Source organism: Thamnophis sirtalis, unplaced genomic scaffold, assembly GCF_051295495.1.
Source record: "Thamnophis sirtalis isolate CommonGarterSnake01/CBP01778 unplaced genomic scaffold, rThaSir2_p1.2 scaffold_4, whole genome shotgun sequence".
Classification (NCBI taxonomy): Eukaryota; Metazoa; Chordata; class Lepidosauria; order Squamata; family Natricidae; genus Thamnophis; species Thamnophis sirtalis.
The window spans coordinates 34,753,649-34,768,854 of NW_028261384.1; the positions used below are offsets into that span (position 1 = coordinate 34,753,649).

General features: G+C 35.8%; 1 protein-coding gene across 4 annotated transcripts in view; it reads left to right on the forward strand.

Annotated features, from left to right (window-relative positions):
• The window catches only part of PHF14 (PHD finger protein 14), a 155,988-nt gene that overhangs the window by 15,632 nt on the left and 125,150 nt on the right, over positions 1-15,206 (forward strand). For all 4 annotated transcript variants that reach the window (XM_014072283.2, XM_014072285.2, XM_014072286.2 and 1 more), the window contains exon 4: positions 10,220-10,364. In XM_014072283.2, coding sequence (XP_013927758.2) covers positions 10,220-10,364 — 145 coding nt within the window. The remainder of the gene's footprint in view (positions 1-10,219; positions 10,365-15,206) is intronic.

Here is a 15,206-nt window from a genome sequence, read left to right on the forward strand (position 1 = left end):
GTGGTAAAATCTAATTTTTTTGCCCATCGGTTCTATGGGCATGGCTTAGTGGAGGAGGTCATGTGACTGCATGGGCGTGGCCAATTTTCACTTTTTAAAGCATTTTTTCCTGACTATTTGCCTGAACTGGCAGGAAAAATGCTTTAAAAAGTGGGGGAAATCAGCTATGAGCTGGGTGATCCTTGGAAGCTTTTTTTTACTACTGGTTCATAGAACCAGGGACAGTGGTCCCTACTGGTTTGGGCTGAACTGGGCCGAACTGGGAGGATTTTACCCCTGGTACAGTGATTCTAAGATAACATTTACCAGCTCTTTCAGAACTTTGGGATGCAGATTCCAATGATTTGTATTCATCAATATCAGACAAGTGTTCTCTTACCATTTTCTTGATTATTTTAATTTTTATTCCTAGTCTATATTTTATCATTATGTTTTTAGTAGGTTGGGCTACAATTTCTTTTTGCGTTAAAACTGAGTTACCCCGCTCTGCTTTTTGTTGACTGCCTGTTACTTCCTTGCCATCTTCTCTATTGAGTGGATTAACTGTTTCCTTCATTTTTTTCTTGTTTTTTTATATTGTGAAAGAAACTTTTTAATTATTATCTTTAACTTTTGTTGCAAGCCTTTGTTCATTCTGAGACTTTGCTTTCTGACTTTATCTTTTCAGATTTGGACTGCTGAAATCATGCTTAATTATGTGCCCCTCTGTCTATTTTTTGTACTTACTCTTTTTGTCTTTCAGTTTATTAGAGAGATCTTTGTGCAACCATGTTTGTTTCTTCTTGGATTTCTTGTTTTTCTTTTTCAGTGATATTGTGCTGGACTAGGCTTTAATGATCATATTTTTCAGAGTTTCCCAAGCTTCTTGAGTTGTTTTCCTCTTTAGGATTTCAACCCATAAAAGTTCTGATTTTAACAAACTCAGACAGAGTCAAATAAAAATCTTTGGCTCTGTCTGAGTTTATTAAAATCAGAACTTTTAAAATTAGCTTGTATTTGCCTTATATTGAATTCCAATATGACATGGTCACTCTTGGTCAACGTTCCAGAGACTTCAACTTCCTATATCACTTCTTCTGTATTATTAAGTATTAAGTCCAGTATAGCTTTTCCTTTAGTTCCCTGCTTTATTTTTTGTCAACTAAGTTGGTTAGGAATCTGTTCAATCACCCACTTGCTGCAGAGATTTCTCTAATATCAGAGTAGTTAAAGTCTCCCATTGCTATTGTGGTATGTTTCCTACAAACATTTGTTAATTGGTTAGCAAAGAGTTCATCTATTTCTTCTGTTTAATTGGATGGCCTGTAGTGTACACCGATAGCATAGCAATGTCATTCTTTTTTCCTTTTATTTTGACCCATATGGATTATAGGAGGTTTCCTCCTTGGTTTTGTGCATTTCTGTAAGATATAGTGATCTTTTATATGTAGTGCAACTCAAACCTCCTCTTTTGTCAGGTCTGTTGATTTTGAATAGTTTGTATTTTTCCATCAGTACATTCCAGTCATGAGTTTCAATCCACCAAATCTCTTCAATTAGTTTAAAGCTCTTTTGATTTGATGAGCTAGTTGTGTTCAGAATAAATTTTTTCTAGTTCTTGTGAGATGCATCCCTTTACAATAGCCCTTCATGTAGGTGTTGCAGACCATGGCCTAGGAAGTTGAGATTATGTTAACGATACCAGTTTTAAGCCAGTTCTAAAATCCTTTGCTCCTCATTGGATGTTGGCCTTTTGCTGGAAGTATAGTTGAAAACATCACTTGTTCTCCTAATTCTTTAACTTTTTTCTCTAGCTATTGGTAATCTCTTGTTATTATTTTCAGATTTATTGTTGCGTGATTGGTACTCATGTATAGGAGAAGAAAGGGGTAATTAATCTAGGGTTGGTTATTTTAGTAAGATATTCAGTTACATCTTTGTTTTTTACTCTATAGCTCCCCAGATTGATTGCCTGGTCTGCAGACTATAGTTTCTGTTTCTCTAAGAATTGAATCTCCTATCACCAACATTCACCTTTTTATTTCTTGAGGAAGTCTGGAATATTTTTTTCCTGTTGCAGGAATGCTTGCTTACAATTCTTCTTTTTAAAAACTATTGATGAATGCTCTTTTATCAGTGTCTGTTATGAAAACTGTTAGTTCCAGAGGGGCTTCATTGGAATAGGCTAGGGTAAAGAGTAAGGGGTTTGCTCTTGGTTGTTGTGGTTTTCTTCTAAAAGTGACATGTTTCCATCACCCTTCCTCTTTAGGTTCATTTACAGGATCATTTTAATGGAAGCCGTGTGTTCACTATTATGTTCAATTTGGGTGTGTCAGATTTCTTTATGTTCATGTATGGGGCCATTTTTTAAAGAAGCTGATTACTCCCTATTGTGTTTTATTTTGGTGTACAATTGCTGTAGATCTAGAACAGTGGTTCCCAACCTTTTTTTGGCCATGCCCCACCTAAGCATCTCTAAAACCCTGTTCTTCCCCCCTACCCCCCATGACATATAATTCTTACTTTACTCAAAAAATGAACTCTACTCACATGGAGGAAATCTAAAAGGTCATTAACTTGGTTTAAACAAGGTTCAAATTGCCCTCATTAAATATCAAATTGCCCTCCTCATGGATTCCTCATGTTGGGAACCACTGATCTAGAGTAAGTCAGTAGCGGTTACATAACGATCACTTTTGTAGTACAGTGCATTGAATTTATTAATTCTGAATCTCAGAAAAGAACATTTAATCATTAGAATTTTAATTTGGTAGAATGTGGCAGTTCAAAGTCTAAGCTGAAAAATTTCAGTGATGTTTTGGGAATGGCTTTCCCATGATCTTAGCACAACCATTTCAAAGCAAATTATCAGTTAATTGTCTGTTTAGAAGACATTATTTATTGGAAACCTATAAGGTTAATATAGGCTTTTGAAATAATAACAGATCCTAAGGACTTCTCTCTAGTATTTTTTCCTTCAGGGAGAAAAAAGAATCATAGCAAGAAATGCTCTGATAACATTTTCTCCATAGCTCCTAATTCCAACCATGAAATAAAAGTGAACAGCCAAGATGCCTAAAAGGAAAGTTTAATTAAAATATCTGTGGCTCATCACACTAGAATACAAAGTTATAAAATTGTAATTATCAAAAGTGGATATTTTGTTTTTCACAATTCCGAAATAAGTAGTTAATCCACTGAAATCAACTGGGTCTCTGTGCTTAATATTAAGTTTTTCTGTAGAAAACAAAGTATTTGTAAAATCTGTAGCACATCTTATCTAAGATGCTTAAGGATTCACATATGTAAAGCTGACTATGATGCCATCATGCTTCAAAATAACAGAACCAGTAATTTTAAGTCTTTCATATGAAAATCCTTAATAATTTCAATCTCAAATATTACAAGTGATTTGGTTTGAAATGAGTCTGATTAAAAGCAGTTTGGAAGTACTTCTATTCAGGTTCTAGCCTTTTCAGCCATTATATTCATTTGGATTTAAGGGAGCTTCAATGGTAGCGGAATGCTTGTGCTCATTTCCTGAAGTGTTGAAATCTTGATTGATTCCTGATACTTTATTAATGATTTCTAACAAATGATTTACTAAAAAACTGAGATATTTCTGACCTGTATTCGTTCTCCTTCATTCAATTATTGGGTCTCTTCATTTCTTCTGCCATTACTTTTTGATTAGTCTGTGAATATTCTGCATCATTATATTTCCTTTTTGTTGTTGTTATGGTCTGATACTTCGTGTGTGTGTGTTATTTTAGTTAAATTTGCAATTTAAGAGTTGATAAATATTTTAAGGAATATTTAATTAGAAGTAATCTGACTTTTGTTTTGTTTTTGTTTCTACATAAATCTTTATTACCTTGCTGTTTTTTGAGCATAAGAAATGTCAGTATATCATAAAAGAATAATTATCCTTGATGTAATTAAATTATATGTTCTCAACAATTTGTGAAAGAAAAAATCAATACAAATTCTTAATACTTTTATTTGACAATTGTAGAATATGAAAGGATTTTTTGGTGGTTCTATAATGGGTTAATCCTAAATAATATAGTAAGAAGTTAATTATGGCTGAAATTGATAATATCTTATTTAGTAGTAAGCTTCACTGAAATTGTGGGGTTTTCTTGGAGTAAATGTATTTGTAGAGTGACTTATGTTGCTTAAAATTTTCTAGGAACCATGTGTTTCAAATATAAAAGCTGGGCTTACTACAGTTTTAAAATTAATTACTGGTATATTTGCCCTGTGCGCCTGTAAGATTTGGTTGATTGTTTGCTGATAGTGACCATGAAATTGTCCAGCTGAATATAACATAACTATGAAATGACCTTCTACTGATATTAGTGAGAAAATTGATCAGCCTAGGAAAATATTACTGAATATTAGAGAAGAATGTTACTAATACAAATTTTAGAATTGCTGTGAATTGGAAAATCATAGAAAAACTGTGGATACTTTAAAGATAGAAATAATATTGTGATAGAACCCGAGTTAATCACATAATTGATATATTAATATAAAGTTAGTTATGATTAATGAGAATTTACTCTTAGGTAAGTTTTTGTCACTGTATGATTTATTAATTGGAATTTAATTGGAATAGTAGTTAAGTATTCTTAAAACTTGTCCGTAATTGGGATATTTTATGACTTTTTTCTCTGGACACTTGGCTTTTCTATGATATTGCCAATTTTACAATGTTCTAAGTTTTAAAATTAGTATACCATAGGGCTGCCATTTGGGGAAAATACAATAAGTAAAAACCTAAAGATTCCTTTAGGTTAGTGGTTCTTGGAATCCTATCTACATTGCTTGAAAATATTTTATTGTTTTAAAACACTTAACATTTTAGTACTGTGTTACTCTATGTGCTGCTAAATTTCAACAACGGTTTTAATACCTTAATACTTTCCATACTCCCATACTTTAATATTTTGCACAAAGTACATTCTTTGCTTCGCCCATGGTATTAAAGTGTGTTGGAGTAATATAGGCTCAGAGATATCTGTATGCCTAGCTGTGTTTACATGAAACTTCAGAAAAAAGGAAGGAAGAAAGGAAGGAAGGATTTAAAAAGGGTGGGGGGATCCTGGCAAAAAAAGCAGAGCAAAAATGTGACAAAAAGTAATTTGATACCCAACTCTGATACCCAACTAAAAAGATAGTTGAATTATTTGCTGTAGATCTCTTGGTCCTGTGTTGAATATATGACAAATAGTGAAAGGAAAATATTGCTAGGTACAGTATGAGAATGAATAGAGTCATGGAGTTGACAGAAATATTCAGTTCAATCTATGTCAGTGGTGGGTTGCAAACGGTACACCCCAGTATGGGTGTACCAGATCCTGCCCAGAGCACCGGGTACTGTTCTGGTACGGTGCTCCGGAAGGTCCACCCGCCCGCCCATGCTCCTTATCTGTGCTTTAAGCTTTTGCCGTTTACGCACTGGGACATGGCATGTAGAGTGCCTGCACGATGCTCCACCAAGCAGCTGGAGCATTGCGGAGACTTGCAGAAGCATCATTTAATGCTACAACGCATGTGCGCATCATGTGCGCATGTGTGCATGTGGGTGACTCTGGGGCCATTCCAACCATACCGGTTGGAACGGAATCCAGAACCCACCACTGATCTATGCTCAATGTAGGACTCCAAATTCAAGCAACCTCCCCCAACAAATGGCTATTCAACTTATATCCAAAGTCAACCATTGCTATTTTATGTAATTGGTGCCATTGTCATATTGTTTTTATTTCCAGGAGCTGCTTTCGAACATCTACTTGAAATGGCATACTCTAGATCCCTTGCCAGTAATCTTTCTGTATCTCTCTCTAGTTCCCTTTTAAAGATGAAGGCACTATTTCCTGACTTCAAGTACTTAAAATAGTTTTCAAGGATTTCTCAAACTATCTAAAATATAATACATAAAGGTTTAGGTGGTATTTTAGTTCTTAATCAGTACTTTTGATACAGCTTACTGTATTTTTCGGAGTATAAGAAGCACCAGAGTATAAGACGCACCAAGGTTTTGAAGAGGCAATTTTTTAAAAAAGTAGGTAGGCAGATAGAGGGATAGAGAGGGAGAGAAAGAGAGAGAAATACAGTAAGTAGGTAGGGAGAAAGAGTAGGTAGGTAGGTAAAGGGGGAGAGAGAGAGAGAGAAATAGAGAGGGAGGAAAATATAGTAGGTAGGGAGAGAGAGAGAAGGTAGGTAGAGGGATAGAGAGAAATAGAAAGAGAGAGAGAGAAATAGAGTAGATAGGGAGAGGGGGGAGAGAGAGTAGGTAGGTACATTGGTAGATAGAAGGGGGAGAGAGAAATATAGTAGATAGGGAGAGAGGGAGAGGGAGAGAGTAGGTAGGTACATCGGTAGATAGAAGGGGGAGAGAGAAATACAGTAAAGTAGGGAGAGAGAGAGTAGGTAGGTAGATAGAGGGATAGAGAGGGAGAGAAAGAGAGAAATACAGTAAGTAGGTAGGGAGAGAGAGTAGGTAGGTAGGTAAAGAGAGAGAGAGAAATAGAGAGGGAGGAAAATATAGTAGGTACGTAGGGAGAGAGAGAGAGAAAGTAGGTAGAGGGATAGAGAGAAATAGAAAGAGAGAGAGAGAGAAATACAGTAGATAAGTAGGGAGAGAGAGAGTAGTTAGGTAGATAGAGGGATAGAGAGGGAGAGAAACAGAAATACAGTAAGTAGGTAGGGAGAGAGAGTAGGTAGGTACGTCGGTAGATAGAAGGGGGAGAGAGAAATACAGTAGATAGGGAGAGAGGGAGAGAGAGAGAGTAGGTAGGTACATCGGTAGATAGAAGAGGGGGAGAGAAATACAGATACGTAGGGAGAGAGACAGTAGGTAGAGAGAGAGAGAGACAAATATAGTAGGTAGGGAGAGAGAGAATAGGTAGGTAGGTAGATGTTTCCAGGTGCATTTATCCATGTGCTGGAGAAGGAAATTGCTGACAATATGCAGCATTTTTCACAAAAATTGGCCTTTTTTTTTTTCAAAAAAAGAGAGGCAAAAATAGCCTTAGATGGGCTTGCAGAGTGCTCCTGTGGGTGGGCTCCCCAAAAATGAGCAAAAAATGGCCTGTTTTTTGTCAAAAATATTGCATGCATAGCCTTATAGATGCTTATAGAGTGCTGCTGGGGGCTGGGGGGGAGCAAAACAGCCCAATTTATGCTCATTTCTGGCCTCCCCAGCCCCCCAGGAGCTCCCTGAAAGCCTCCATAAGGGTATGCACGGCCATTTTGGTGAAGGGGCAGGATTTCGGGAGGCAAAAAATGCTGTATACATTTTCAGATTTTCAGCCTCTTTTTTGAGGAAAAAAGGTACGCCCTATCCTCTGAAAAATACGATATCTGATGTGGGAAGTTGAAAATCATTTAGAGTAAATAGCTGTTCTTTGATCTTATTCTGTCAGTTTCAACCTTCAACCAAGGCCCTTAGGTCTGTTTTTCACAGAACACATATGGTGGAAAACATATGGTCTTTTAAGACAGTGCCAAAACAAGAATTAAGATGTGTTTTTTCAGTGTTTCCTGTTAGCATCTTGCTATCTACATTCTTTTTATTTTGAAATGTTTGGGGAAAAAACCTTAAATGTTGTGAGCATTCTTTGTAATCTCATCTCATTTTTGACCTTAGTCTTTCTGACATTTCTTCTGTTCCGGGATATTTGTACATATATTTTTATTTATTATCTCTCTTGTTTTCCAGGTCCTTTACATGGCCTTTATTTTGTTGTCATCTTCACTAAGTTTTTAGTGCAATGGCTTTGGATTCTTTTGTCTTTTGTTTTGTCTTCATTGATGTTGCTTGCAGTTGTACTTTTTAAAATAAATGTTGTTATTATCTTGAATTTCTTTTCCATTAGTTTTTTTCTTACCTCACAATTCTATTACTGCTATGAGTTTTTTTTAAAAAAATACAGATTTCCTAATGCATTTAAACCACAGTCAGCATTAAATAAAATATTCCAGGACTTTATTCTCACTTTCTCTAATGTTGTAACTAAATATTTTCTATCAGTGAGTATAAAGTCAAAATTTGCTTATTTTATTATGCCTTCCTTTAGCTCTAAGAGAGAATGTTGTTAGGAAGAATGTTTCTTGGAAACATGAAGGTATTACATCAAGTTAGTTATATTTATTATCATGGCTATATTTAAGTGCTGTTCTTTATTTTTAGAAAACAGCTCCACCTGGAGAAGAAATTGTAATAAAACCAATAAAAACCTACTTATTTTAACTGAAATACCACTTATAACATTGCCAAATTTATTTGTTTAGATTTGTTATGTTTATTTTCAACATGCACTGACATTCTTTCTCTCTTTCTTTTGCTCCTATTTTCAATTTCTAAATCATCCAACCAAATTCTGATTAGATCTTGCAAATTATATTTGTCTTTCTATACTGACGTTTGCTGGCATTGGGGTATAGCTAATGAAGAACATGCAACTTATGAGCCAATATTATTTATGGATTTGTTAATACTTATATCCATTTACAGTAGTATTCCCACTTTATCCTGTAGTGTCCAAAATTGAATGTAGGTATCGATATAAAAAGAATTTACTTCGTGGTTTTCGTTGTTGTCATCTTTTGAGGTAGAGGAAGCATACCTTTTTCGTTGTGGCCCTTGCCCTCTGGAATAGTATGCCTCAGAGATATGGATGATGTCCATTCTCCTGGGATTTCCCAAATAAATAATAACACACATACACACATACACACTCACACACAGACACACACTTTCTTCAGTTTCAGTTTAAAGCTCTTCTGATCAAACACTCCATGCTTCAGTGACCACATTTTACCAATCTTCTGAATTGCAACCCATCTTGTGCCCTTTAATGATACATAACTCACTCCAAATGTCAGAAATCTCACAAATCTCACTTGACTGTCACTTGCAAGCCACTATCTCTACAGTACTAGTCTTTCTCTTCCTGTTCTTCTATTGTAGTAATAACAATGGATGAAAGGCATCTGAGACACTAAGTTGTGTGGACTAACAAAAAGGGATAATTGTCAGTGGACTTGATAAGTCTTAGAATTTTTCTTGTCCCATTTATAATCTGTATTTCTGACAAACAATACATTTAATGAATCAATCACTTTGATTACCACACATTTACTTCTGTTTATAATAATGAGTCAGCTAGTAGCATGATTATTTTCTAAGTCCTCTTGCAGGGGCATTTCTGCTTTTAGGGAACCATTTTTGTGTCTTCTGTTCAGCAATGCCTTTTTTCTTTCCATGAAGGCTGAGGCTCTTTTTTTTTTTTGTCTGAGGGTTTCAAAGCTATTCCTGAATTCCAGTGGCATAGAATGTGGTCTCTAGGTCTTCTTTGTAGCTGTCATTCTTGTTTGTTGGGCCTGTTTCATTTTAATATTTTTTTCTTAGGGAGAATCATTTCATTTCTCAGCAATTGTTGCAGCATCCCATTTATTTGAGCTAATACATTTTCATCATTTACATTCTCTCTTATGAGATGAAGTGTGGACAGTTACTACTCTATTTTTATGTTTTTTTTCTTTCCAAATACCTCTACAAACTTGCCATTGTTGCAGAAAAATACTATGTAATTTCAGTTCAGAACACAACCCTTGAAAACATTTTAGTCCACAACTATAGAGCCATGCATGTTTATTTTTTGCTTTTTAAGCCACTATGAAAAAGATTTTTATTCCATCCTCAAACTGTTAAATTAGTTGAATGAGTACATAATGTTAAATTTAACGAGTACATTTATTAGGAAGTTCCCCTTAAATTCTGTTACCAAATTGCTAGCTCTCCCTTTTTATTCATCCAGTTTGTTCAGTTCCTAGAAACTGGCTGCCTTTATTACTTTTAGGGCATCTGCAAAAGTCTCTGTATCTGCAATCACTCTGTCTTAGAATGGACAATCTCCTATCAGCACAGAATATATTGTTAAACCTATTAATTCTTCAATCTTCTCTTAGTGTAATGGAGAAGGGTGAGCACGAAAATTACAAGGGTAAGAGTTATTTGGGAGCAAAATAATTATAATTGATATGTCATTCACTTATTTACCACATTCCCATGTAACATTACACAACAGTGAAATAAAAGGATTGAACAATAAAATTGGTCAACTACGGTATAATTATATAACTAGTTTTAATGCAAACACAAGTGAAGTATGAGTCCCCTTAATATCTTTTCTAATGTAACTAAAGTATTTACATTTTTTATTACTAGGACTCTCTGATTCTTGAAAAATCTCAAAATTGGAGCTCCCAGAAAATGGACCATATTATGATTTGTTGCGTTTGCCTTGGAGATAATAGTGAAGATGCTGATGAAATAATTCAGTGTGACAATTGTGGAATAACAGTACACGAAGGTAATTCTATCATGTCTTCAACTTACTGTGAGTAATGAAGCATTGCTGTTCTTTTAATAGTATTGAGCAAGTTTGTTTATGAGTAGGTTAAATAAATGGATTTTATAATGTAATTAACAACTCATGGGTATGTATATCCTATTGAATAATGTAGTATTAAAATGATATTGCTAAAGATTTATGGTATTGTAGGGCTAATACCTTGAAGTTTGAAAAGAAGTGTCTTTTTAAATCCAATGACAAGTGTTTCTTTAACTGATTGTTTCTTGCTTTTTTATATACAGAAATGAAGAACTAATCAGAAATACATGCGTTACCAACTGATTATTGGTCATATTGATTGGTGTGTAATACAGGTTGTCCTAGCTTAATACCAATTTATTCAGCAATCATTTGAAATTTCAGTGGGACTGAATAAAATGGTTCATGACTGCTCCATGTGGTTACAGCCTTCACAGTATTCCCATAATGATGAGATTACAATTCCCGGCGTTTGGCAACCAGTTCACAATTATGGCTGCAGTGTCCCATAATCATGTGATCACCATTTGTAACCTTCAATTCTGACTTCCAACAAGCAAAATCAATGGAGAGGTCACAAATGGTGATCATATGATGCTGCGCTTAATGACTATATGAAATTCACTTAACAACAGCAACTGGAACTGGCGCTAATGCCAATGTAAGTTGATGGAGTCATGTAACATTACATGTTACAATCATGTTACTTAGTGATAGCAAGTTACTACAGCAAGTCAACAGTCTCAGTTCCTGTTTTAAACAAGTTGCTTGTATTCTGTATATTTCTTTCCACCTCCACTTTTTGAGTTTTGAATAGAATTTTTTTTTAAAAAAATTGAGCAGGATCCTTTGTTTCAGAAAAAGAACCAGTTTTGTTGTGGTTAAATGTTATTAAATAAGTATTAAATGTTAGTAGTAGGTATGCTTATTTTTCAGTTGAGGAGCTCTGCTTTGCAGTTATGTATTCTTATTGAAATTAATTGAAAGATACTGTAAAATGCCATGAAATTCCACCAGAATGATTGGTTGAGCAGAACAATACACCTGTTGTATACATATTTAATTTCATTGAAAATAATTGAAACTAAGATTTAACTAATCAATCCAACCTCAATATTATTTTGTCTCACCTCATAAACTATGCTTGAAATATGATTCATTTAAGTAAATTAGGAGAAATTTCTTTAGGACCATAAATAGGCATGATAAGAAAGTGGCAACTAAGTTACAGTGGAGCAAAAAAGTATTTAGTCAGCCACCAATTGTGCAAGTTCTCCCACTTAAAAAGATGAGAGAGGCCTGTAATTGATATCATAGGTAGACCTCAACTATGAGAGACAAAATGAGAAAACAAATCCAGACAATCACATTGTCTGATTTGGAAAGAATTTATTTGCAAATTATGGTGGAAAATAAGTATTTGGTCAATATCAAAAGTTCATCTCAATACTTTGTTATATATCCTTTGTTGGCAATGACAGAGGTCAAACGTCTATAAGTCTTCACAAGGTTGGCACACACTGTTGCTGGTATGTTGGCCCATTCCTCCATGCCGATCTCCTCTAGAGCAGTGATGTTTTGGGGCTGTCGCTGAGCAACACGGACTTTCAACTCTTTCCAAAGGTTTTCTATGGGGTTGAGATCTGGAGACTGGCTAGGCCACTTCAGGACCTTGAAATGCTTCTTACGAAGTCACTCCTTCGTTACCCGGGCGATGTGTTTGGGATCATTGTCCTGCTGAAAGACCCAGCCACGTTTCATCTTCAATGCCCTTGCTGATGGAAAGAGGTTTGCACTCAAAATCTCACAATACATGGCTCCATTCCTTCTTTCCTGTACATGGATCAGTCGTCCTGGTCCCTTTGCAGAGAAACAGCCCCTAAGCATGATGTTGCTACCCCCGTGCTTCACAGTAGGTATGGTGTTCTTTGGATGCAACCCAGCATTCTCTCTCCTCCAAACACAACAAGTTGTGTTTCTACCAAACAGTTCTACTTTGGTTTCATCTGACCATATGACATTCTCCCAATCCTCTTCTGGATCATCCAAATGCTCTCTAGCAAACTTCAGACGGGCCCGGACATGTACTGGATTAAGCAGGGGGACACGTCTGGCACTGCAGGATCTGAGTCCCAGTGTGTTACTGATGGTAGCCTTTGTTATGTTGGTTCCAGCTCTCTGCAGGTCATTCACTAGGTCCCCCCGTGTGGTTCAGGGATTTTTGCTCACGGTTCTTGTTATCATTTTGACCCCACAGGGTAAGATCTTGCATGGAGCCCCAGATCGAAAGAGATTATCAGTGGTCTTGTATGTCTTCCATTTTCTAATTATTGCTCCCACAGTTGATTTCTTCACACCAAGCTGCTTGCCTATTGCATATTCAGTCTTCCCAGCCTGGTGCAGGTTTACAATTTTGTTTCTGGTGTCCTTCGACAGCTCTTTGGTCTTCACCATAGTGGAGTTTAGAGTGTGACTCTTTGAGGTTGTGGACAGGTGTCTTTTATACTGCTAACAAGTTCAAACAGGTGCCATTAATACAGGTAATGAGTGGAGGACAGAGGGGCCTCTTAAACAAGAAGTTACAGGTCTATGAGAGCCAGAAATCTTGCTTGTTTGTAGGTGACCAAATACTTATTTTCCATCATAATTTGCAAAAAAAATTGTTCCAAATCAGACAATGTGATTGTCTGGATTTGTTTTCTCATTTTGTCTCTCATAGTTGAGGTCTAGTTGATGTCAATTACAGGCCTCTCTCATCTTTTTTAAGTGGAAGAACTTGCACAATTGGTGGCTGACTAAATACTTTTTTGCCCCACTGTGTGGTATAAGAGCCCTGGTTTCTCCTTTATGCAAAATATAATTAGCCCAACTTTCCATCTTTCATAGCCCCAGCTAAATAATAATTCCTAAATTTTGGAGTTAGCAATAGGCCTGTGGCAATGCCTGATAGTACTGATTTCTGATGCTGGTTTGTTCTCCAATATACATTTATAGGTACCATTTATTCCAACAGTTATACATTAAATTGTTAATAATAGAAAAATAAGCATGAAAGATGGAAAGCATGTCTTATATTAAAATCCTCTTCATACAATAGGCTGGGCATAGTTTCTGTAATATATAGATTCTTGTTTTGTTCATAATAGTTTTTTTATTAGATCTCAATGTGAAAAAATACTAAGTGTTTGACTAGCAATATATTAATAGTGCTTTTAGAAAATATTGATCAGTCGTGGACAAGAAATGTAATCATTTTAAAGTGCTTTTTTATAAATGTTCCTTTGCAATATTCAATTTTTAAAAATGAAATTACATAAATGTTTTTATAGCTGTCTTTAAACAAAAAATCCTCCAAACTAAATTGTGATACTGGACCAGAGCATCTCCACCTGCATCCATTTTCCTGATCACAAAAGGTCTAAAAAAATACCTTTTGTATTTTGACTTAGAGATGCAGTTGATTCATTTATCTGCAATTGAATAGTTACTGTGTATTTTATATATTTATACTCTGTGTGTATGTGTGAATGTGTGTATGTATGTGTATACATACATGCATGCATTCATACATACATACATAGATACATACATATCATTTTTTTTCAGAGTATTAGATGCATCGGAGTGTAATACGCCCCAAGATTTTGAAGAGGCAATTTTTTTAAAAAAAAGTTTTTGCAATATGCAGACCTCCCAAAAATTGCCCGTTTTTCATGAAAATGGGCCCATTTTTTGTCAAAAAAAAGAGGCATGCATAGTGTTTAGAAGACTTGTAGAGTGTTGCTGGGAGCTGGGGGGGGGGTCCTTCGGGATTGGGCGGCCTATAAATTTATTAAACATCAACACATTAAACATCAAAGGTGAGCAAAAAATACAGCCCATTTTTTCTCCTCATTTCTATCCTCCCCAGCCCCCAGGAGCATTCTGGAAGCCTCCTAAAGGCTATGCACAGCTATTTTGATCAAGGGGGCGGGGTATCAGGAGGCAAACAATGCTGTATTTTTCAGAGTATAAGATGCACCCAGATTCTCAGCCTCTTTTTTGAGGGAAAAAGGTGCATCTTATACTCTGAAAAATACAATACATACACACACACACACACACACACACACACACACACACACACACTTTGTTTACTGTAATATTATTATTTACATACTGTAAAATATCCTAAATATTAATTTATTTTGCAAGCATTATTCAAAAGTCATCCTTGTTCGTATTCTTATAAAATTTCTTTTCCTTTTCTTCAGGATTATGTACACTGTGACATTGTTATTAAGCAGTGCTTAATATGCTACTTAACCATTCTTATAATGACTTGAAATACTCCTTGTTTTAAAATATTTTTATCCTGAATTTTCTTTTTGGTTGATAGGTAATTATACAATTATATTGCCCGGAGTCCTTCGGGAGTGGGCGGCATACAAATCAATAAACTCAATACAATCAAATATACAAGTCAACAAAAGTGTTTTCTTTTTCTTGGAATCAGCATAATTATAGGAAACTTAAAAGTGTATAGGGCCGAGATGTCGAACCTATGGCTCGCGTGACAGAGGTGGCAGCTAAAGTGTAGTTGCCAGCTGCTCTTCTGATTTCTGGCATGCCAGCCAGCTGGTCTTCACATGCGCTGGAGCACCGGAAAACCAAAGACCAGTTGGCTGGTGTGCATGCACATGCCATAAACCCAAAGACCAGGTGACTGGCATGTGTATGCACATTGGCCAGCTGGTCTTCAGGTTTCCAGCACTCTAGCCCACACACATTCCAGTTTGGGCACTCAGTGCCAAAAAGGTTTGCCATCACTGGTATAGAGGC